At 37.5% G+C, this 25,808-nt stretch overlaps 1 protein-coding gene across 3 annotated transcripts in view; it reads left to right on the top strand.

Annotated features, from left to right (window-relative positions):
- THADA (THADA armadillo repeat containing) overlaps window positions 1-25,808 on the top strand; it is a 151,823-nt gene that overhangs the window by 54,366 nt on the left and 71,649 nt on the right. For all 3 annotated transcript variants that reach the window (XM_083857543.1, XM_083857545.1, XM_083857544.1), the window contains one exon: window positions 10,280-10,448. In XM_083857543.1, the coding sequence (XP_083713669.1) occupies window positions 10,280-10,448 (169 nt within the window). The remainder of the gene's footprint in view (window positions 1-10,279; window positions 10,449-25,808) is intronic.

The raw sequence follows: 25,808 nt of genomic DNA, 5'->3' as shown, positions 1-25,808 counted from the left end.
GCTCTGACCATGCCGAGATGAATTGCACAGTATGAGCAGGATTAAATGCTGCAAGGACAAATCTCAATCTCTGCACGTAGTTGTTACTCCCTGTTGAACCAGGGCACTTGATTACCTATCTGCAGTTCTGTTAAGCTATTTTTCCCCCTGCAGATGTTTTATTTGGAAGGGAACACTTTGATTCACAGCTTATTACCTCACTTTTTATTTTTTTTTAAAAGAGCTAGATAGGTCTGTTTTAATGGTTACTTTCTAAGATGAAAGAATGTACAGCATGTTTTTGATTAACAAGGGAGGTAATCGGGAGGTAACGTTTTAAGTATGAAACAAAAACATAACCTCCCTTTTGCCTCCCTCTCCCTTTTTCAAAGACCTGTAATCTCTTCAGAATGATCTAGAATTGAGTTACCTTATGTCCTCTTGTACCATGGCATTGACAGTGTTTGTTTAGTGTTAAATGTTCTGGGCTGAATGCTCTGAAGGAGTAAATGGATATTGCTTTATTGACTTGTATACTTTTTCACTAATGGAAGTCTAGCTCTATTTAAGAGTGTGATTTCTTAATATTTTAGAAAGTTTTTTTTAAATTAGTTTAAATGTCAAACAATATAAGATTTTAAAACCTTGTTGGATGTATGTGCTTTGGCTTCCCCTTGACAAAACTTTAATTCTTCGTGAAATTTCCTCTTCATAACTTTAGCACATAGACAGATTTCAAAGCAGTGCTGCTTCTAGGTGTATTATGTTGCAAGAATTGTGAACATCTTTCCATAAAATTAAGAGTTATGAAATAGACACTTTTCTTGGACAGAATTTTGTAATCTGTTATACATCTTTGTGCAAAAAGGAGGAGCTGAATTCCCAAGCGCCCTGATGCTGTTTCCCATCAGGGACCAGGGTGGGTGGCTGTGGGAAGGAAGGACATTACAGCTGCCCTCTCCCCTTCTACCCTTCTCCATCCACCACTCAGGACTGATAGGGTTGTGGTTTTGCACTTGAGAGCTTGTTGATGTACAAGCATAATCACTGTGACTGTTAGTTGATGAGAGACACTAAGATGCAAGGAAAAGAAAATCGTGTGAGGTGAGGAAAAATATTTTGTGGGTTGGGGCATTGTCATTTTTTAATTAAAAAATTAAGGAAACATGTAGTCGTTCCTAACAGAGTGTTTAGGGAAGGAGAGAGAAAATTATTATCAATTATGAGTTTTGGAAATACATTGATCAGGGTTTATTTTAGCTTCCAGCAAGCAGAGCAGCTGACCATGAATTCTGAGTCTCTCTGTGAGTTTCAGTTGTGTCTTACTATTTCATAAATGTGAGAGATCACTTCTTAAAAAAAAGGACTTAAATGTAGTAGTATGAATATTGCAGAAGATAGTGTGGATTTAAATTTTCACCAGTCAGTAATGTTACTTGCATGTAAGTTGCTCATTTGAGAAAGTTATTCTTTGTTGACTTGTGCCTATAACTTTGATTGTTTCATTATATAAAATTATATCCAGTCTGTCAGGTCACTGGTTCTGTTCCACTGTAGGCCTGTGACAAAGGCTGTATGGGCTTCTTGGGAATGGGTGTAGGGTGAGATGGAATAATAAAGAAACAAAATTCAAATTTAAAATCAAAAGTTTCTATACGACTTTGTGATAAGTTTTAAATTTTATATTTAATAAACAGCACAAAACCCAGGCAATTGATGAAGTTCTAGTAACAAGAAATCCTTGATGTGTTTGAGGAGAGCTTGGTGGAAATAATTATTGAGTGTGCATTTTATAAGCTGAAATTGCTGTTTACATAAATTTAAATGCAGATTCGCTGGTGTTTTTGTTTCACACATGTACACTTATATATGTGGTTTTAGTGTATCATCCTGTATCTGACTTGAAAGCAGCCATCTGATTTTCTGTAGACTGAGCACAAGAATCTCTTGGTAAGTGGCCAAACTAGGTAGCTGACTATGTAACTAAGTGTACTTCCTGTGCTTTTCTCCTCTTTTCCCTGTGTTTTAGTGTGACATGGCTGCAGTAGGAGAATTAATATTATTAAAATTTCCCTGGTTTCAACTGTCATTTATGACTGGGCATCTTACCAGGGGTCTGATAAGGAAAGAGCTGTTGTGGGAATATCTTTTCATTTTAGATTAAAAGAATTACATGTTTTTACATTACATGTGTTGTATTAAAATAGCTGTTTCTGATTACAGTTGTTTACGAAAGCATCTCCCTGGGTTCCATTATCAATTGCACATCTTCTCAGTCTTTGGTCTCTGTTTTTTTAATTTCTTTCGGGGTTTTTTTGGTTCCTAATGTTTGTTTAGTATAACTGCTTAGCATTATAACTTTCTGCAAATACTGCATTATTTGGAGTCCCTGTGAGACTGGGAGCAGGCTCTGACTCACTGGAATGTCCTGTCCTTCTTTAGGAAGCTCATGGGGCTGACCAGTCATTGCGGGATGACAGATATGCTTTTTTATTATGGGCAAGGTTCCCAAAACATGGGCTGGCCGAGACATTTGGAGAAAAGAAGCAATGTGCACCCCCTAAAGCATGCATTGTTTTAGATTCTTATTATATTAAATCTCTTGCTTGACATCTAAAGTGGAAATTTTGCATAGCTGGGGGAGAAGGAGGGGATGTGTCCATTTCCCCACTGAGCTTATCACTAATGAGTTGGGACTGTCTTGGAAGTCTCCCATTTCTGCTTAATCTGTTCTCTGTGCAATCCTGATTGCAGAGTGATTAATAGTGACCTGTAAAAATATTTATGAGTCACTGTAAATATTTATTAATAAGAAGGCTTTCAGTCTTTTTCTTCCTTTTAGCCATTTTAAATAACAATTTGTAAACAGGCAGCAATTTTTTCCAATTTGATTAAGTTCAAATTGTAGTGCTAGAGAAGAATGCAAAGGGCTTGATTGGCAATAGGCTGCTCAAGACCCTTTGATCTACTAAAACTCTTCATTCATCTTGTACATTCTTTACTGTATTCCTGTCTTTCCTCTGAAACTGTAGACAGATGTGTCATATCCAAGTGGTGCTGATGGGAAATAACACAGCCCTCAGGTATTTGTTATTAATTTCTTATTCCAGTTTTCACTGTGTTCATCAGTCATTGGCAGATTATTGTCTGAAGCAGTTTAGGAAATACACATAAACTGCAGGGAGCTGTCAGATTTATGTGAAATAAAGGGTGACATCTAGCAGAGAGGCATTTGTGAGCACTGAGAGTAACTCTCTTCTTCCAGTGGTGCAGACTCCTGAAGAGGACCAGTAGCTGGGATCCTGGGTTAAAATTTGATGTATGTTGAATTTGATGTATGCTAACTTGAAACATGATCCAGTAAAAAATATGACAGGGTGCTGAACTGTCAATATATGATTGGTGAAGTAATTTTTTTATTCATTTATGCACTTAAAATTAACAGTAACAGAGATAAGTATCCAAAAAATAACATTTAGCTTATTCTGGAAAAGTATTTACAGAAAGGAACACGAAAATGGAGAGAAATTATACATTACCTATCCAGAGGATGATATGGGAAAGCAAGTATAATGGCATTTTAAAAAGCCAATATTCTTTAGAAAGAACAGTCTGAATTTGAGAAGAGTCAATACTGGAAAGTCTTTTTAGCAATGGTCTAAATACTTGTGTGATGGTTGAAAGGGAAGTATCTTTGAAAACCCATGTCCTTTGGATATTTTCATGGGTCTGATGATATGCTTTTTTAATTGTTCATATTGCAGTTTTGCTTACAATCATCTGATGCTATGAAAATCATCACAAGGTGCTGAGACTTAATTTCTCCATTCAACTTCCCTTTCACAGAGTTCAAAATAACGATAGAGTTGCTAAGACAGAAAGTAGTCTTTGTTTTGTTTTTTTCCCCCAACAGTTTGGATAGTAAGTGGTATGTTTTTCTTTCTGCTATTCTCAGTTGTGAAACATCATGGTGGCTATTGACAAATTAACAAAGCAGAAATATGGTTGTGAATGAAATTGTCTTTTACATGATCTTGAATTAAGAGCAGTTGTTTTTTTTCTCTTGAGTGCTGTGAACCAAAATGGAGGCTTTACCCTCACGTAAATTAAGTGATAGTTAAATAAACCTATTTATTTAATAAACTTTATTTATTGAATAAACTTTAGGCAAACTCTTTGAGATTTTTTGATGGGAATTCAAGAACAGATGCCATTTAAATTCTGTCAACATGTTCTATAGGAAATCTCCATTTGACAAGAACATATTTCTGTTTCTCTGAAGTTTATACCCTGTATTAGTAATAGTTTTCATAGACTCAGATATTAGAGATCCTAGGTGTTTTGGCTTGCTGAACCACAACAATTCAAGTTTCTGATGTTGATTCAGCTTGGTATCAGTTGGCCACTTGTTTACATTAACCTAGACCTTGGTGACAAGAAGAGAGAAATGTCTATAATTTTTCCTTAGAAAGCCCTTGGAAACATATGGAGAAACAGCTCCTGGCAGAACTTGTGGACAGCTTTCACAAATAAAAGCCTGTGTACTTTGCCTACATACTTTCTGCAGTATTTATGGCTACTCTGCTTCATTAAGTGCTTGTGCGGAAAATACTGCCCTTACAAAAACATAAGGTTTTCTCTTAATTGCCCAAGTTGGAAGAATAAAATACTTAACACAGTGTATAAAGGGACTAAAAGTTTGGGCAACCATTAACTTCACTTTAAAGGAAATAGATAAGAAATTAGAGGTGTAGTACTGCATAAATAACGTGAAATTAAATTTGGCTTGTTTCTGTCCATGGTTTTGTTCAAACATTTTCTGAGCTACATTTATGTCTTGATTGTAGATCTAAAACCTCCAGCAAACTATTGATAGTTCTGTAATATTTTCCTACTCTTCAGGTAAACATTGAGAAACTATATCAAGTCTCAAGCTTTTCTGGATTTTTTTTTTTAAATCTTAGATTAGAGAACAAAAATTATCTTCAGACCAATTACAATACAGGCTTCCACAGAGAAATAAGTTTTTAAAATTAAATGCTTTGTATACTTTAATTGCTAAAAAACATGAAAAAAACAAAATGGAAAGTGGTTTTGTTTGCTAAAAAGAAAAGCACAGACCAAGGAAGTCAATAAATGAACAGAAGAAGCTATAGGTATATGTGTAGCAAATTGTCATTGATATTGCAGGAAACCTTACTCTCCCAGTAACAAATAGGTACTGTCCTACTTATTCATCTACAGTCTAAAAAGTCCAAGTTACTTAATTGTGTGGAAGCATGAGTGTTATTTTTAATTCTATTTTTGGGCCTCACTTAGCTTGAAAACCTGTCACATTGCATTTGAAGTTGCTGAAGGTATTCCTTTAGGAGATAATTTGAAGGGGGAAAAATGAACTAGTGTATAATCATGAGGAATGCATTCAATGCTCTTGAATCTTGATAGCCAAACTCATTGTAATACAAGCTGAATCTGTTGCTAAATACTATTCTCTCTGGTCTTTGACTATCATCCTTCTCCTGCTCCAATTTCTTGGCTTTAAATTTTGCTTTGGAACTGATGGCATAACTTGGATTATATAGCTGCGTCACAGAGGGAAGACAAAATGTCCTTCTCATACTATACTGTGTTTGTACAGGATCAGACAGAAGACTTACCACAATTTTTTCTTAGAGTGGACTTGTTAGGACTTTGTGGCACAACTAGCTCAAGGATTTAAAGAGTACCATCTATGTGATTTTTGTTTATTTATATTTTTCAGTCGCTTTAATCTTTTAAAGGCCCTGGTGGCTATTAAAATGCTTTAACTTGCAGGCAGAGGTGGCTGGTTTGAATTGCAAACTTTCCTGCCTCATGCTGCACTCTTGTCCCAAGCTCTTTGTGATGGTGGTAGGATACTTGGTTTGACTTAGAAGCTCAGAGACCCCTTCTGCAGAACATTCACTGTTTCATTAACAAGCAGTGACACTGTTAGTAATGCACAGATCATGTGACAACAGCTACTAAAACCTGGAAATAGACGTTCCTCTCCTTGTTAGTCCTTCTAACAACTGTAAGAATTATTTAATGTTATGAACATATTTTCAGCAAATTAATCCTACTCATTTTTTCTGTGACCTTTATCTTTAAAAGGTAATCCTTATTTTGCGTTGTTAATTTGAGTAATATGAAGTCTGTTGAGGGAGAGAAATAAGAAAGGGTAGAAAATAAGCACATAGGAAACACCTGCAGGTTTGTTTTTTCTTTTCTTCTTTTTTTTTTTTTTTCAAAAAAAGCTTAAGATATTATTATTTACAGCTAGTGTTCTGTTGTTTGTAGCCAGAGTAATAAATTAGATACTTTGATGTGTGCAGAGGAGTATGGAATCTTTGTGCCTTGCGAGAGTTGGTCATAAATCACATCAGTTGGGAGGGTGGTTCAGGATCTCAGTGTTGAAGCTGGAACGGAGCAGTGGAAATGCATTGAGTTGAGTCTACGGTTACAGGGAGCGAAACCTTCTCAGATTTATTGACTTTTTGTTCTTGATCGTGGACTGTTTCAAGTAAACATGTTTACATCCAATTCCTCATGCACCTAGATAAACAGTACTGAGTTCAAGGTGAAATACTATAGTTGTTAATAGCCCTCAGGACTGAATAGAAGTATATCACATGAGGATTTTGCAAGTTTCGTTCTGGTTGCTGCCTTGAAGCATAATAAAATTAGGTTGGCGTAAGTATGTTTTGACAACGTTAGGTAATTAATTAATAAATAATATTGACAACATTTTAGATAATTCCTAGATTTTAAAGTCTGCTTGTATCACAGCTGCATGTAAAGGTGGAGTCACCCCACCACCCCCAAGCACCTTTCACACCAAAGGAGATGGAACAGTTTTAAATGCAGCTTTGCACACACATCCATGTTGTCCAAATGAATGCGAGACTCCACTGCTTGTATTTCCTATGGAGAGGATGAGCCTGCAGCAGATTTGCATTGTGCTGTTGCCAGATGAAGCTCAGAGTCTGGATGGTGAAGTGCAATGTCTGGAGTCCTTCTCTGCCAGTGTCCCGACTAGGCAACTGCTGTCACACAAATGAAACTCATCTCAGGGATGGCAGTGTGCTAAACTGCTGCAGGAGGAGTAACCTGAATAGTTTCATAGCCTTAAAATGCTTCTTTTTCTTAAGCTGCTGTGTTTTGATGCAGATATAAACCAAGTCACTGTGGTTGCCAAAGTTGTGCAATAATACTTCTTGATGCAGTTTGTGAGATTGCTTCCCATAATGGTTGCTAAATTCATGATAAAATAAGTTTTTAACAATACAGTTAGTAGACTCAGTGTTAAAGTGTATGGTTTGGAGCTTGGTATAGCAAAGAGCAAAAAAATTGCTAAATTTGGTTAGAATGTTATTTTTCTGTTACTCAGTTGTTTTATTTACATTCAGTCTTTTTATCCTTTCTCAAAAATTGATCCTGTTTAGTTTTATTTACAGGTGAGAGGTTAAATGTAAGTGGGATCCAGTAAAAATCAAAACTCTCTGTTCTAGGGTGCTGCTAGAGGATGGAAAAACTAGTGTATGTTTTGAGATCCTCCTGACAAGCTTCTTGTATGATTCAGGAATGAAGCCAAGTGCCTTCAAAACATGAGCGATGTACACCTAAGTGCCTTCAGGGTATGCAGAAGTTCAGGGATAGGTCACTAGTGGGGACTTGGCATGACATCTGACATATGCCTATGAAAGAAGAAGTAATTTTGAAATGTTATCAGTGCTGTTTCTTGCTGAGGGGTAGAGATTGGAAACAAATGATTTTTTTCTGAGTGTTAGATTTAAAAATAAATAAATATTTTAAACAAATGAGAAAAAACAGTAGGAATCTTAACCCCTCTCAGGTTTGCAAAGCTATTTGTTGATGTGAAATACCTTCCATGTGTTCCCATATGTGTTCCTATAAAGCAGATACTTCATTGTTCCTAAACTTTCAGAATGCTTTTGTTCCTTAGTACAGACTTCACAGGCCTGCTGTTCTCCGGGTTCCCACTGTGGTCTGAGTCCCTGTGAGTGTGAGAAGCCTGAATGTGTAGGAGAGTGGCAGGCTAGTGGCTGGGTTGCCCTTTGGGCAGGTGGGAGCTGTGGGATTGCATTTCCCTCAGGCACAGAAGATTTCAGAGCCGGGTCCATGGCATCCTGGGGGAGTTCTCCATAACTGGACACCTGTATGGTTGCTCTGCAGGAGGACTTCAGGCAGCTGAGAAAATTTTGCCTGTAACATGAAACTATTTTCTTCTCTCTACATATAGAGCAGTCACTTCTATTTTCATAATAAATTTGATAAAATAATAGAGTGGAACAAAATTTGGCATGTAAAATACTGTATCTCCATATATGTAGGTGCATGTGTTTTGAGTCTTTGATGTTCTTACGAGACAAAAAAGTTAAAGATCGGTCATTTAAAAGTATGTAGTAATTCATTACATTGTGTTTGAGGAAAAAAAAACAAACCTCTTGAAGCATGTAGTGTTGGAAAGTACCCTTGCACAAGTTAGAGGAAACTGGAATTTTACCCATTTTCCACTCCTCCTGTGAAAACATGTCAGATTCCTTGGGATGTGTAAAAGGTCATAAACAAAATTAAGAAAATGTGGTTCAGCAGTGCTGAACAAATGGTTGCAGATAATCACTTCTTAGGTTTCAGTTTACCGTGAAGTACAATTAAAATGGTTTTTTTGTTTTTTTTTAAAGGAAGTACTTTTAGGAATAGCCAAATTGAATGTCTTCTTGCACCTTGTCAGTCAATGCAGGATTGAAGCTTTTCCCTATGGGAGAGCTTCTAATTGTGACTGTTCTGCTTTAGCATCCTGTTGTGAAGGTTGGTCAAAGTTGGTAAAAAGGAAATGTAAAGATGGTCTTTGTAAAAATCATAATGGAACAGACAACCTTATTTGCAAGGGTGAAAATTGCCTCAGAACCCTGTTGTTCCAGGGGTAGTTCCTCTCTCTGGTTCCTCTGAAGGAGATCTGTGTCTTTCAGGCATGCCATGGCATAATAGATCTATTTCAGTTAAGACTCTTTGGTTTCTTAGTGTTCAAAACCCTATTAATTTGGTTGCTGGTTCAAGATGGAACCTGTTCTCTGTATTTCTTTCATGTGAACTAAAGTAAACTACTACTTTGAGTGTTGATTTAAATTTGCTACAGATATTTGAAAATTTAGAATACCTTTTAATTTCTTTTAATTTTTAAACATGTAGTCATGACACTGCAGGGTTTTTTGTTTTTTTTTCGGCAGAGGTCAAAATAGTTTTGGGAAGGGATAATCCCATCTACATGGGATTGTGAGGTGAAAGTATATATGAAGCAATTGAGGAAAGGGAGGAGAGTATTGGAGTAGGGAAGGCCATCTCTCAAGTCATTGTAATCATCTGGGCGGGATCAGAGCATAACTTCAGGTGTACTGCATTTTCCATCACCTAAGACATTTGGCCTTTTATTGTCTAAACCCTGTAGTAGTTTTCTCAGTTTTCTGGGGGGCCGAATTGTGCCTGCATTATCAAAATTGACACATGGAAGAATTGCTGGCTTCGAAAGACTTTGCCTAACCTACTTAGCTGATTAAGGACTCTTACTCATGTCAATTCAGTGTACATGCTACTGAAGTGGTACATGACTAGTTAATGTGTTACTGTAAGCTCATTCTATGTGTATTTTCATAAATCTACAGCCAGTCGTCAAAACCTTAATAGCACTAAAAGATAAGAGATTCTTTTTGGCATTTACTTTATATAGAGTCTTGCATCTTAGCAGTTAATTTTAAATAAAAACTATTTTTCCTTTAAATACTGATTATAAATAATGAAAAGTTATTTTCCAATATGTCTTTTATTTCCTGCCTTTAAATGTGTTCTAAAAACCAGTGGGGCATTTGACCCAAAATTCGGTAGATACCATGTTGTGTTCTCATGGAAACATCTGATTAACAACATGGAGCTAAAGTTTAAGTCAAACTTATAATACATTTGAATGTGATTAGTAAGTAACATAAACATCCAGAAAGATGCTACAGGAGTATATATTTACCTGTTTAACAGCGTGATTGCATTATTTCCTTTTTTATTCTTTCTTTATGTAAACACCAGAACTTGTGAATGAAAACAAATCCTCTGGCATAGCTCTAGTATGACTTATCTTTCACTACTGAGCAGGCTGTATATTGGATTTGTGAGAAATATGTTCTAGTTTTCATTGCATTCTCCTTTGAGCTGTTTTAGGCAGCCCAGTGGATGGCTGGATGACAAATAGAGGTGTCTGTGTTTTTTCCAGGTGTGGGCACTCCCCCGTGTACCGCTGCCGGGAGATGTCAGGCCGGGCCCTCGTTCCCTTCGTTATGGCCAATGAACTTCCACACACAATGCTGGCCCTGCTGAGGGGGCTCCCAGATTCCACCACTCAGGGCATGAGACACAACACTGTTCATGGAACCCTACTGCAAGTAAGCTGGGGAGGCTTGTTTTGCACTGATTTGGGGTTTTTTTTTTTTACTTGTAGAGATTTTTAAAAAATTGCTTTGGTCATACTTGACAGCCACATAACATGCCGTGAGTTGTGCTTAACGTTCACACGTTGTCAAAACATACATGAAAGACTGCTTTTGGGTTGATTCTGTCAGATGATAAATGTGGAATGCACATTTCAGCTGTCATTTGAAGGCAGTAAGCTGTAAGTAGTAACATTTACATTTCACGTAATGTTTCATCTCCAGAGATTAGAGTGCTTTAAGAGCAAATATCCCTATCTGAATGTATTTACAGAGAGATCTGTGTGACTTGCCCAAAATGACTGAGCAAATCTGAGGCAAAGCTGAACTCCATGCACCAATAGCATTGTATATATATTCAAACTTGCTACTTACCCACATAATTATTTATTACTTCATTTGCTTTTCCTGCTACAGCAACAGCTTCCTCTCAGTTGTGGTAAGCTTTATACTGCTGTCTTCTGGAAACATTCTGGAGAACAGCTCACTTATCAGAAATTTCTTCATCCTCCATATATCATTCCCCTGGTTTATGGCAGTCAGTTCACTGTGTTTCATTTTTAGGCTATCGTGGTAATAAGTTACTGATTTTTATTGCCTGTTTTTCACAAGCAACCCTCCAACAAAGCCATATTGTACACGATCAGCTCTGTTGGTCTGTCTTAGTTGGCAAGATTTCTAGGTGCACATTCCCACTGTAAGCTGTGTGTGCTGGGGTGTGTATGGCTGTTTTGATTTGCTTTTTAATTGTATCTTTCCCAGCATATTATTTCCCTTCAAAATCAAGACTTTCAGGAAATCTAGGAAAGGAGTGAAGTCCCTCTAGGGCTGTTAATGTCAACTTTACCTGTAAAGGGTTTCAGGTATTTGAATATGGATTTGGATGATGGTTGGTTGCAGTGAAGGGTTTTGCAGGGTGTGAGATGGGCTCCTGCTCTGAAAAGCAGTTGATGCACCTGCTACATGCAAGTGATTGGACTGTGAGCTGCTGTGCCTGTGTGGGAAGGGGGAGATTGCCATCCTCAAATTAGCTGTGCAGCCCTGCTGTGTCACAGCTCCTGAAGTGTTAGGAAGAGAAAGTTGTTCCAACAGTGAGAATGAAATGCTTTCTCAATCCAAAATGATTATAACTCCACTCATGAGAGTGTGGGCTGGCAGTAGTGTATAGAGTTAATTGCCTTCTTTTCAGTTACCTGGAAAAAAATTATAGTAAAAATGATAATAATGGAGGGTGGATATCAAAGAGCCCAAAGATGATCTAGTTTTTAATTCAGTATTGTTTACATGATCTTATGCATAGCTGTAGGGAGCTTTCAACACCTGTGAGGTGGGAGATATTCCCTGAGCTTTAACCTGATTTTTCATCAGTTTTGAGCAGCTACTGGGAACTACTACTGCAGTTTGTACTGTGTAAGGAGAGACCAGTCCTGCCAGAGAATGATATTCTTCAAAAAAATGAGAGTGGTACCATAGCAGTTCAGTGGTTTGGTTTCTTCGGCTTTGCTGTTATCACTTATAAATTAAACATGTTCAAAATGTTTATTTAATGCTGGGTTCAATTTTGTGTGTGGCTGACATATATGGCAACTATCCGTTGCTAGTTTAAAATAAGAAAACATTCAGAAGAACTACTGTAGGGTGGTAAAGATGTTCAAAAAATGGAGGGAAGGCAGTGGTGTTTGTTGTAGCTCCAAATTACCAATGCCAGGTAGTTCAGCCTGCAGTTAGCTTGCACCTCTGGTAAGCAGTACAAAAAGGAAAGTATTGTGACTTTTTAGGGGTTCCTGGATGCCTGGTTTCAGTTTTATTCTTATCAGTGTTAATTGGGACTTGCAAATTTGCTGGTAAGGCTTACTGAAATGTAGAATATATCATTCTGGGGAGTTGGTTAAATCACTGTTTCTCAGAAGGCTTACTTGAAGAGGTGGTGATTTGGCAGTGTTCAAAACTGTTTGCATTGCTTTTCCATGACACAGTGGAGGATTTATCATCCTCCTTGATATAAAACCAAAACAAAAATCCCTACTAGAAAGAGCAAGTCTGTACATAACTCGATAAAATATACATTTTTCCAACAATACAAGGCAATATCTTACAAAAATGGAATTCAGTAATTTAATTTGTTCAGTCACATGAGAAGCTACTAAGTTCATTGTTCAAGTTTTTTATTTCAGTGTTCATATACTGTCAAGTGCTGAAAAGGAAGGCTGGAATTATTCAGAGTTAGGTGGCAGATGGAGTAAATTGTGGAGGTATATTTCAGTTATGTTCTAGAGTTATGTAGTCTCTTCATCTATTGCAAGCCAAATGTTAATTTATAGAAAGATCATTCAAAAACAGTTCAGCATGTAGTGCTTGTCCAGACATGGCTTGGTTTTCAAAATGCAGAGATTGCCAAGAAATATTTTTTTACAGTGGATATAGATGTTTTGCTTCACACCTCTGCATTATGTGAAAATGTCTTTTTCTCTGTAGTGTTTTGACTGTGGCTCAGTTTGCATAGGAACATGAATGTCCATGAGGATAAAATAATGTTATGCTTTACAGGTTTTAAGACTAATTCTTTTCAAGAATTATCTAAGAGGGGTGCTGCTGTTCTGTAACACTTGGGGAGTTTATGATACTCTTCTGCGTCATGAGCAAATGCACTGACTTGAATAAGGCAATTGAAAAATCTTTTCTATGATTAATGTTTTCTTTATCAGTACAGGTTTTGCTTTGCTTCATAATCCAAATTAGCATGGGTTAGGGGAAGGAAATTTCTAATTCACAAGAAAATGCATATTTTTTTACTAGCTTTTTTGAATAATGAAACATTTCTGATTTGTTTTGTTTAAAGATGTAGGCTTTTTAGCTGATCAGCTGAAAGGAAGAGCTCATCCAGAGCTTTATGTAGGGACTTTTGGAAAAGTATCAAAATTTGACTAGGAAAGCCTTTATGTTTGTGAATCTTTCTGACTTTTGGCTGTTGCCAAGGAACTTACAAATATTTAGGAAATTTGTGAGGTTTCCTTATCAGAGAATCAAATGTTCTTTTGACCTTCTGCCTTTTTGGGATTGGAACTTCTGCAGTATATATTCCATCTTCTCAGAAAAATTGAGAAATTCAGAATGAACTAGGCAAGGCTGCCTTTTACCTTCACATCCACATTCCTTGGTTGTGATTGAGTTCCAGCAGAGCTCCTCTCCTTGTTTCCTCTGCTGCTTTTATTGGGGAGTTGTCATCAGTGCAACAGACAGTGTCAACAGACTGTTTCCAGCTGTCTGTAGAAGCCCTTGTCCACTTGTTCTGCCTGGTTTGGCAGCTTGTGGCAGACACCCCCTGCAGTGTCACCCACACTTCAGTCCTTAGCTGTAAACTCCCAGCTGGCTCATCATCCATCCCCAGACAAAGCTCTGTGCATTCCAGCTGTTCTTCCACAGAGAGGTCAACCCTCATCTTCTCATCCTGCCTACCTGTCCTTCCTAAAGAACCTGTATCCCTCCATTGTATTACCCCAAACATGTCAGCTATTGTATCTTATCTCTGTGATCCCAGCAAGATCACAGACTGCATCTGCTCACAGACCTTTTAGTTCCTCTAATTCTTTAAGCCCTTCTTTTGAGTGCTTCAAAGTGAAGAAGAGTTACAGGGACCCTATAAAGATTTGTCCAAAAAACAAGGCAGCACCTTTAATTCATCTGGTTGTGGGTTATTTATGATGATTAAAAAACCCTCCCAAATGCATAAACTTTCAGATAGGTTTGCCAAGGAAAGCAGATGTTAGACTTCAGCTTTTGTTTTTATCTTGAGAGAATCAGTTAACATGATTGATGTTGGATTTTGAAGCCTGTGTGATGTTCATAGATGGAGAATCCAGTTGTTTTTAGTACAGTGGAATAGCAATAGTATGACTGGAGCTTTCAGTCACAGTTCTGCACTCATTAGTTTCCAGAAATCTTTTTCACATTTTTATACTGGAAAAATCTGTACTCCAGTGAGAGTGTATATACCCTTACATGCTGTTCATATCAAGAAGAATCCATTGGGCAGCTGCCATTAATCATGAGCAGATGTAATTACTGTTAAGGTTTATTTGTTTTTCAAATGAATGAATCTGCACATCAATTGACTCATTATCTTGTGTTTTATCAGTTTGATCTTCACATTCACTTTGGCAGGCCTACAGTTACATATTTTCAGAACACAAGGGATTGGTTCAATGAAAGTTATTAAAAGAGACATTGTGTTTTCATTAACTTGTCTGTGCCTTGTTCTGAAATGTTGAAGGTGCTGCCTTACTTTCTACATGGTGACAGTGTCTAGCTTGAGATTGGGATACAAACCAGTAAAAAAAAAAGCTTGCTTCTCTTATTTGGCCATTCTATTTGAAGAGCTTTTTGCATTCTCTTTGACATTTTTTGAGCATGAATTAGGAGGAAGGATGATTCAGTAACTTCTTCCTCATCACTTGCTGCTTGTATATGGAGGGGAACTACATGACTTTGTCTGTGTCCCTCCATTTGCTGCCTCCACCAGGAGATGAATTGCACAGTCCAAGATAAAGCTTTTGATAGAAGTTCATGCACATATCATTAATGAACAGTTTCTGTTTGGAATTTGCTTTGGTCATGATGAGTATTTACATTTTTGGTGGTACTTGTACAAGCAATCAAACAACTGCATAGAATAAAATTAAAAAAAAAAAATCCTCTGCTTGTTTGTCTTGTCATGTTCTTGCAGAAGGATCCTTCCTGTTGTGACTGGTTTTGGTCACTGCTGTAACTCAAAAGTCACAGAAATTCTGCTTGTTCTGCTGTGGTCCATAGGAACATTTCTCTCTATCCCCCATCTTTTCATCTGAGGCCTGGCTGGTAGCTTCTTTTCTTCTCACTGCCATCCTACCACTTATTCCTGTTACTTTGTCACTCCTACTGATTTATCCTGAGGATTGTTCCCTGAGCATATGCCAATGTTTTGCATTGCAAGAGAAAACCTGTATTCCTTCTGTCTGGGGATCTGTTCTCAAAGAGATACAAAATATAACTGCCAGATAAAATGGAGAATTTGTTATGCTTTGATGCATGGTTAAAACTTCATGGAGATAAAAATGGAAATTCACTTACTTAATGTTTTGAGTGTCAGCAGTCATTTGCTCTTCACAAATTGTTATGCTTAATATTCAAACTTGCTCCAAACTTAATTTTGATCCACAAAATTCTGTGATGTTAGAGCAGCCAGCTGGTTCAAAGTGTGTGTTTGTGTGTGTATGGGGCTGATTTTTTTTCCTTGTTTGTTTTTTTGTGATCACTAATTCAAACAGTTGTTAAGCATATGAATGCAAAGTCTCATGCAAGGAATGTTGTTTTGAGATTTTGAACTTTTTTTATTTAGTTTTTGAATCAAGCAACACTTGCATCTCAAATCTAAAGAACAGAATGAGTCACATTGACTCAGTTGCATGTGACAGAAATTAGACTTATAGGAAATATTTGGCTTCATAACTCTTAACATTATTTAACATTAATTCTAAAAATTAAACTTCCTACTGACTTTATTGGGTCAAGAGCTTGTCAGTTACTTTTCAAGGAACACCAGCATCTTACGGAACTAGACTCATCTCTCTGAAAATTATTTCAAATGAAAGAATCTAGAGCCCTTGTATTAAAAATATTAATATGATTAAAATACTTGCATGGTGGGTTTTTCTGTACAAGACTTTTCTCATAGTATCATGGAATTGTTTGGGTTGGAGGAGACCTTAAAGATCAGGTTCCAACCCCCCTGCCCTAGGCAGGGACATATTTTCCTACTTGAGGTTGCTCAGAGACCCGTCTAGCCTGGCCTTGAGTACTATGAGAGTCATGTACTATTCATTTTTTTTATTTCTGGACTTTACTGAATACATCATGGTTTGTGCAATGGAAGAACTTTAAATTATCTGTATCAACTCTTTGGATATGCTGATTCTTTAAATCTTAATGGAAAGCTGGAAGAAGTGATTTAAAGATGAAATAATTGATTTAAAGGATAGTTGGAGCTTTCTTTAGAGCAGCAAGAATATCAGGAGAAGAACTCAACCTTGTAACAGCCATACTGGGTCCTGTAAAGATTTATCTGAGTCGGAGTGCTCCATCCAGTAAGGAGCACAAACCTAGGAAAAAGAGTAAGGCAGACAAAGCAGCTGGAGAAACATCTGCATATGCTGTCTTAGCTTCCAGCACTTTTGAGCCAGAGATGTACGGATGTGGCTTTTTGGAAGATAAAAATTCAATACATGATTGTACTAATGAAAAGCAGCAATTCATGATGAAAACATTAATCTGTTAGGTAGTTTAATTATCTGGCAGAGTTGTATTAAGACAGGTTGTTGTTGATGAAAGTAGAGTCTGCCTAATGAATGCAGATGCCTCTTTCCTTCCTTTGAGAAGAGGAGGAAGATTTTTAGCTGAAATGGCTCCAAAGGAAGGTCAAGCTTTAGGTATTTCAGATTGTGATCACTCTTGTGTTTTATGAGTTTAATACTTGAATACTTACTCAGAGGACTAAGTACAGCTTAAATAATTTGAAAATTAAGCAGGGAAGAATGATACCAGAAGGAGAACTCACAGACAGTCAATAGATCTTCCTTCTATTGGACTGAATAGGTAATAAAACCCCCCTGACTGTGAGAATATGAGGAGACAAGTCAAATACATTTTGAAGGTCATTCTTGGATGCTGGTCCTTGTTGTTGGGTAAAAGAGAGAGGTGTACTATTTATTATTTTCACCTAAAAATCCTTAGTGTGAATTAGCTGCAGTGTTGTTAGTGACCATATTTTTTTCCTTGTTTTGAAGACAGAGGATCTCTACTTTCTGAGACAATGAGTGGGGAAGTAGTGCATTGTTTACTTGGCTTTATTCAGTAGCCTAGAAACATTGTCTGTGGTGAATTACATTTTATTTGTTTTGGCAGTAAAGTTTGAAGTGTAGCAATTCAATGTTGGCTCATAAAAACTTAATATAGTAAACAAACCTTACATTATCTACTGATCAAAGAAATAAACCTGCTAAAATTAAATGTTTTCCAGTGAAACTTCCTTTCAGCTGTTTCTTTTCTAACCTCAGTCTTCAGTGTTCAAGATAAGCCTTACTTTAAAGATTAGTACAAACAGAAAAGAAATACTGATGTCAAGTTGGAAACATTCACTTATATGGAGCTGGCAATAACAGAACAGTTGTCTCATTTCTTTGTTGAAATTTGTATTGACTGTTACATAAGGGTACACTGATATAGGGAGACAGTAAGCATTTGAGAATGCGATTTGTATCTATGAATGCAACAGAAATGCAGCTGAGTTCCAGGAATGGGAGGAGGCAGTCTCTGAAAGAGAGTCATTGATGAGATTTTGCCAGTGGTTTTCTTTCAGCTGTTTTTTTAATTAAAAAAAACAAACTGGAAAAAAGACACGTAATCTGACTGATCAACTGGGCAGCCCTGCTAGTTGTACATTGCTTTGAAGTTGCTTTAACTGTAATTAGTAATGCTCCCAAATACTGTCTCTGACTTCCTAAGACATGTCACCACTTTCCAAAAGAACATAGATGTACACAGCTCTTACAACTCTGTTAGGTCTTTCCAGTTTCTGCATCATTATTGAGTTCCTTCCTTCAGCAGCTAAGGATATGCAAAGATGCTGTTGTTGTAAACCTTGTGGGATCACATCTTTCTAGTAAAAAAAAAAAAAAAAGTACTGTGGTTTGGAACAAAAAATGAGCAACATTCATCAGTCAGTGAAAACAACTGCTGTTTTAATTGAGAGGTAACTATAATAATGATTACTCTGGGTTGTGCCAGAGTAAGGCATGTCAGTTGCCCCCTTTGTACAGGCAGAGAGATGCCTTGATGGATGCACTGCTTCCCTCTCTCCCATACCCTAGATTTTGATACTTGTTACTCTGGTTATGGTAAGCAGTTGCTTTGCAGATGTTTTGGCCTTACTGTTCTAGTGTACCTAATTCCACTCCTTTATGAATAAAAGCTCCTGCAACCCTGCTAGCAGAGGTCTTGGTGGGTGCCTGTGTGTGTGGCCATTTGAGGTACCCTGCCTGGTGTTCAGTTACAGCCATCCATACATCCACACAACCTGGCGCCTCTGGTTGTGTTTGTGGACAATTGTGCAGTGACTGAAAACACTGTCTCTGAATGTGGTTATATAAAACAACTTTGATTTGTGGTTAACAAAGAGAAATCCTCTTTATAGGCACAGTTTTCACAGTGGATGCATTATTTTGTCTTTAAATGATGGACATGTGAGGAACAAATAACTCAGCACAGTGTTTCACTTTTCATTACTGAAGTCTTCCTGAAGAGAGTTGAACTATTCTAGGCACTGCTTGAGTAATTTGATTTAGACCTCCCAGAACAACAACTGAACTGTTGTGAAGTCTGAATTTTTGAGTGTTCCATTCTGTGCATATTTCTTGCACCTGTTTTGTATTATGAATCTATAACTATCCCTCATGATTAGTCAGGAAAGCAATCCTATCACTCTGTCACTGGCAGAGGATGTTTTTACAGTTGGGAAGGGAAAAGTTGAAACTTGTAAAGCTTACCAAAGATATGATATTCTCTTAGGTGGTGCAGTGGATTAATTTAGTACTCCATGGAGTTCATTTTTCATCTCCAAAGACATGTTCTCCATCCAGCCCACATAGGATTTTTTTCTCTTTCCTTTTGATCTGAGAACCATGTCTTTAAAACTTTCAGAGCCAAGAGAAGGACACTCCTGAATACACTTTCTGGATGTACTTTTAAAATACCCATCCATGATAAGTTCTGACTGCTTGAGGGTGTATGAAAAATACTTACATACAGTGAGACCTTTTTACTATTCTCTGTGTTTTCAGAAGTTCGGGCTATAGTGAGTAATAGGGGAAAATGCTTTCTATGGTTTTTGGAAGCTCTCTCAGGCTGTTTACAAAAGAGAAGAATATCCTTCATGAAAGGAAGAGAATCTGGGGAAATGGACTTTCAAAAGAATGCTGTGAGGGAGAACCAAATGAAGAAGTACGAGTGTTTTTAAGTGGTAACTACTCAGTAAGGACTTACCAATGTTTATGACCAGGTTGCAAGAATCTTGAATAGTGATACAAAAAAATTGGAAGGAATAAAGGAAGAAAAACCTGATAATGTAAGGAAGCGAGACAAAAGAGACCAAAACAAGAATAAGATATATTTCCAATGTGTGAAAATAGGTACCAAGAGTGTTAATGCATCCAATCACATAGCGTGCTTTCTGTCTTAACCAATTTAATGCATGTTAATTGCTTTTGATTTTTTAAATGTTTGTATGTCACAGGCATTTCTTGCAGTAGTGTTTCTTACTACCTTTTATTTTCTTGCCTTTATATATTTAAGTATTTTAAAATACCACCATTTTTGAAGTAGTTATTGTTGTGCTAAAATTTTCAGGGAATATTTTTTCACATGGCTGTTTGACTTAAAGTGTATTTTCTTTAACTAAAGCTCTAAATGACTGAATCTGAATTTGAACATACTCTGTAAATGTGTTCCTCTGGTTTTATTCCTCCAATGCTGTTTGTGCATAGGCCGGAAAAGAATGATAAACGGATACCCAGGTGTAGGAAGGGTTGTGCAGAAATTTGACAGACATAAAGAAAATACATGGGACAGAAAGCTTATGTGGGTGTGTGATTAACAAGGAGAAGCTGTGTTATGGTTGTACCTAGTGGTGGAGAGTTTATTTGGAGGAGCAGGAGTGGTGCCTGGCTGTAATGGTCTGTCTGCATGCTTTGCTTTTAAGTCAAGGGCAATGCGGAGAGCAAAGCTCTACTGAGGCACAGTCTGTGCACAGCACTGTCTAGTACAGCATGCTTCCAGTTCTGGGGCATTTCTGCTAAAATCCTCAACTAAAAGCCAGTGACACTAAACTGGAAGGAGCTGTCAACTCCCTTGGGGGCAGAGAGGCCTTGCAGAGGGACCTCAACAAATTAGAGAGATGGGCAACCACCAACTCTATGAAGTTTAACGATGACAAGTGCCCAATTCTGCACTTAGGATGAGGCAGCCCTGTGTAGACTGGGAAATGAGAAGTTGGAGAACAGCTCCATGGAAAGGGTGCTTGGAGTCCTGGTCGATGGCAAGTGGAACATGAGCCAGCAGTGCCCTGGCAGTCAGGAGGGCCAACCCTGTCCTGTGGGGCATCAGGCACAGCACGGTCAGCCAGGGGAGGGGATTGTCCCGCTCTGCTCTGCACTGGGGCAGCCTCAGCTTGAATATTGTGTGCTGTTCTCAGTGACACAGTATAAGAAAGACGTGTAACTATTAGGGAGTGCCCAGAGGAGGCCCATGAGGTTCAGGAAGGGCCTTGAGGGGAAGTCCTATGAGGAACAGCTGAGGTTGCTTGGTCTGTTCAGCCTGGGGAAGAGGAGACTGAGGGGAGACCTCATTGCAGTGTGCAGCTTTCTTGTGAGGGGAAAAGGAGGAGCAGGTACTGGCTTCTTTACTCTTGTGACCAGGAATCAAGGAAACAGCATGAGGCTGAGTTGGGAGAGGTTTTGATTGGATATCCAGAAAACAGCAGAGAGTCTGGCCAGGCACTGGAGAGAATGGTTACAGCAGCAGCCTGGAAGAGTTCAGGAAGGCTTGGCACAGTGCTCTCAAGCACATGGTGTGACCCTCAGGGATGGTCCTTTGCAAGGCCAGAAGTGACAATAATGTGGATTCTAAGTTGGGTGGTGAAAAATGTGGCTTCCAGTGGAGCTGCAAACAGCTTTTGGACTTGTAGTATCTGGCAGAGCCTTCCTTAGGTGCTGGAAACAGCCAGGGTGTGGTCTAACTGCAGAAGAGAGCAAGGGGAGATGCTGAAAGGGTGAGGGATGCTTCTAAATTTATCACCTGTCAAGATCCCTCCTTTTCTTTACTTCATAAAAGGTGCCAGTTTTCTTTGGATCATCAGAGTCTCCTTGATGTTTGGGAGTGTGGAAACCTCCCCCACAGCTTTAAGCAACCAAAGAATTAGTAAGGTTTCTGAAGGAATGATGAGCAGCAGGTGCTTCTATTCTGCCCTAATTCCTTCTCAAGTTTGTGCCTCTGTTATCTCTACCCTGTTTCCCCTGGCACCCTCACTATCAGCTAACTCCCTCTTGTCAGCTCGTTTCAGATATTTGCTCCTTTTTATCTCTGTTTTGGACCTCATCCTCTCTTACAGAATAGCTGTTGTTGTGGTACTTCGTTGCTTATTGCACTGAAGTAATTATCATGCTGTCAGAAATGCAGACCAAATATATCTGTATATTGATTTTATTCAGAAGTGTAAACTTCAGATTCAGTACATTTTCACATCTGCAATGAATGTCTCAATCTCTATTTAGCAGGTAACCTCTGCAGATTGTAGTTTTTATTGTGAAAAATAAGCAGTAGTTTTTGGTGGGTTTTTTTCCTCAAATATACACAGGTATCTTCAAAGCTGCACAAAGGTCCTTGTGACAGAAGGCACATTGTATTGGGAAATCTTTAAATTTTGAAAATCGGATCCATCCTTTTATGGTGCAAAGGCATCAACAATATTAAACCTTCCTTTTCACTTTGAGAAATCACTTGTGAATTCAACATGAAAACAACTGACATAAATGGAAGCATTTATAGTTCACACTGAGTTTTATTTGAGTATGCTTAATTCTCTAAGCACCTTTTCTTCCTTTCACCAGTCCAAATGCATGCATTTGCCTAGCTTTATAATATTAAATTTATAGCCTTAAAAGAGAAAAAAATTAAGGTAGGAAAAGCCAACTTCTCTCAGTCCTTACAAAACACTTTTATAGCAAACAAAACACCTGTTACGTGCTCATCTCACATTTGTAAAGTGCAGAAAATCTTTCATTTATTCTTCCAAGTTTCTGTCCATCTTGTTTCATTGGTGAAACAGACACTGCTGGCAAATGGAACAGGAAATGTAAAGAGCACAATGTTTTGGTTTTTTCCCACAGAAAATATAGGTGAAGCCATGCTTGAGTGCGTGCTTGATTTTTGTACCTTTTGAATTATTTTGTGGCATAAGAAACAACCAGGTAGAGCCTTCCCTCTTTGGAATGAAGTTACTTTTGAACCCAAACCAACTCAAGGCAAAGAAGAAAGCTTAAATCATGTTGTCAGTATGCTATGTGAAACATGCTTAATACATTTTAGTTATTATGTTAATAGAAAAGTAAGTAATATCAGCATAAAATATGTGTGCTGTGGTGATTCTCCTGTTTTCCCATCTAGTAAATACTACCCACTTCCAAAAAAAAGCCACAGGAAGATGTAGAGATGGACATAGTAACACTCTGAAAGATTTCACATATACACCCAGTTGCCAGATTTTTGTTAGACTTTGTTATTTCCTGATGTAACATCTAATAAAAAACATATGCTCTGTGTGTATCCTGTCTTGCAGCATAAAAATGCATCCTGTAGAAAATCCCTGAAGCATTTCAAAAGGAAGAGACTTGGTGTCCTCACCTCAGGGTACCACTTTCTTATGGGAGCCTTGTTAAGCACGTAGGATTTCAAACATCTATGGCTGTACTAATATTAAAAGTGGCCATAAATAGAATGAAATGCATCAGGGGCTTCCAGCAATAGGCACACTTTTTTTAAATTTATTTTCTGGTTTGAGACAATAATGGTCAATTATATTTCTGAATTATCATATTGTAAACTATTACTGTAAAATTAATCAAAATAAAATAAGTTTGGAGATACTAGGAACTGAGGAAGGGATGTGGTTCTGAGTGTAGCTATTTCTTGGGGTATTGTACAATAATTAGAAACATTTAAAAATTATATTGCAGCATCCAGCATCTTCAGTTGTCAGAAGTGAAAAAAAGCTTACGAAAGCCAAAATGAGCTTTTAAGTTTAACTAGTTTTGAAATATACACAATATGGCCTCTTGGTACTCAGTGATCACTGGTGTGTAAAAAAGTGCTGTCTTTGAAACATCACACTGCCTTTAGCAATAAAAGGAGAATATTGTTTTCTCTAAAAAATAGGAAATGTTGGTAAAAATGGTAGAGACACAGTATTGAAAAAGGAAATATAACTACAAAGTAATGTAGCTCAAAAATTTGTTTCAATTTCATAATTTTTCATTTTCCTGAAAAGCCCTATTGTGCTTATAGAGAAGAAAAAAAAAATTAAGTTAGTCTGTCAGACAGATACATTGAATATATAGCATTGTAATTTAATCTGATTTGACACAAGAGTTAATAGTTGTAATGACATTTAAAGCTGTTTTCAGTCTTGTGTAACGTGGTACTTCGTGAAGAAGTTAATTTCCTGTAAAGTTGAATTTTTGAAGTTCTGTGATCACATGGTCCAAATAAATGATCTCATCCTAAATTTTTCCTAAGTCAAGTTGCAAATGTTCCTAAACTTATCATGTCCAGCTCTCAAATGATTACAGCAGTAACTTCTTGGGTTTTTTTATTCTCAAAGTGCAGTAGGCTATTAGATTTTCTCAGAAAGGGAGACATTTCTTCCATCAACTCTTGGACTAGTTGAATCTTGTTAATGTTTTTCCATCAGCCTTTTCTTTCCAGAGGAATTAATGTTCCATCTGCATGTTATCTTTTAATTCAGTTTTTATCAGTGATATTTATAAAGATTGGATAGGACAACAGGAAGAAAGGCTTGGAAGTTGGGAGTCAGTCATATATTTTTGCTTTCAGTCATGACCAAGGCTTATAATGGGGTTGTCTACGTTAAAAATCTCTGGGGTTTTACTCTGACAACTTTGTTGAACAGAGTTACAGCACCATGATTATGGCACCACAGAAGTCCTCAAAACAGTTTGCAGTGCTGCAATTACAGAATCATAAAACACTTTGGAGGTTTCCCTGGACAATGCCATTCAGTTGTGGTGCTGTGAGCAGGAGGTGTTGCCAGAAAACTGAATTAGACAAACATGATTTGGGTCTTTTCTTTAATTAGCTTGGTTTCTTATGAATAAAATAGGTTATTTTGGTTGAAAGTATGAAATTTGCACAAGTTCTTCAGTAACTAAAACAAAGGTGATAAATTTGACGATTTTTTTCATTTTTCATGGTTTATAATACAAAACATTCATATTCAGTATTGCTACTGCCTTGTAAACAATGCTGTCTGTAGGACATCTCTTCACAAGTTTATGTAGGGAAAGCTGTAATGTCACCAGTAAGTATTTTATTTTTACCTTTTAACTTGTTTTCAGACAGCCGTTGTTGTTTGTAACTAGAAGAGAGCTAATCCTCTTTAACATCAAGTAAATTTATAAATAGGTGGGCTTCCCTTTTGCAGCTGCTTGGTAATTTTTAATGTGTTGTAAAGCCAACAAGACTGATCAAGTAAGTGCACAGAAAATGCATAATGTGTTTGGAGAGGGGAAGAGGAAACTTGGTTTCAAATAAAGTTGTTTTGTTTTAGCAAGTGCAGTTAAACCATGGAATTTTGTGGAATTTTAGTAGACTTAAACTACCTCTGTGGATTTCCTAACTTCTGACACGTTCCGGCTAGTTCATTTTGTTGTCTTTCTTTGCCAAACTGAAATATTTGTAGTGTCAATTTGAAACAGTCATACTTGATATTGTTATATGTGCTTTATTGTAGTTTTAGCTCTGTAGTAATTTTTACTGCTTAAAACCAAAATATATGAAGATTTATGGGTTGATTCTTCAACTTAAACCTTCAATCCCCAGCATAATTTGTTGATAACCAGTGGATCCTTTGTGATCAGGATTGAGGACAGGATATGGAGCAGACACCTCTATAAAAATGGTGATGAGGGAGATGCACACAAGATCTGTGTGACAAGGAGCCATTCAGTGTGTGTCACCTTTTAGCTGCTTTGTATCACAGATTACGAACAAAGTGCTAAAAACATGAGGAAGGGTAGCAGTGCCTTCCACCATTTCTGTTCTACCAAATTCACTGTGAAGTGACTTGAAACCACAAGCTCTCCCTGGAATCTGGTTTAGTTTATCTAAAGGTAGTAAAGTCAAGTGTTTAATCTGTTAACTAAAGAAACTGTTGATTTTAGTGGGTGATTTTGCAATTGCAGCCACTGGTAAAATACAGAAGCCACAGGACATAGCCTGTGGAGTGGTGGGTGTAGGAGGACACAAGCACGACCAGATTGGTACTGATTGCAAAGGGATAACACAGTGAAGAACCCATTGAGATACTCTTACCACTTGCGTTTGGTGTTTACTTCAATGAAAAAGGGTGTGAAGTACCTTAATAGTCCCTTCTGTCACTGATGCAGGGTGGTTTTCAGCTGTCTTGAGCCAATCTGGCTTTAAGTGACATGGGTG

The sequence above is a fragment of the Zosterops lateralis genome (genome assembly GCF_965231275.1).
Source record: "Zosterops lateralis genome assembly, chromosome: 3".
Lineage (NCBI taxonomy): Eukaryota > Metazoa > Chordata > Aves > Passeriformes > Zosteropidae > Zosterops > Zosterops lateralis.
Note: the sequence above shows the minus strand (reverse complement) of the source record. Positions and strands in the feature narration are given on the sequence as shown.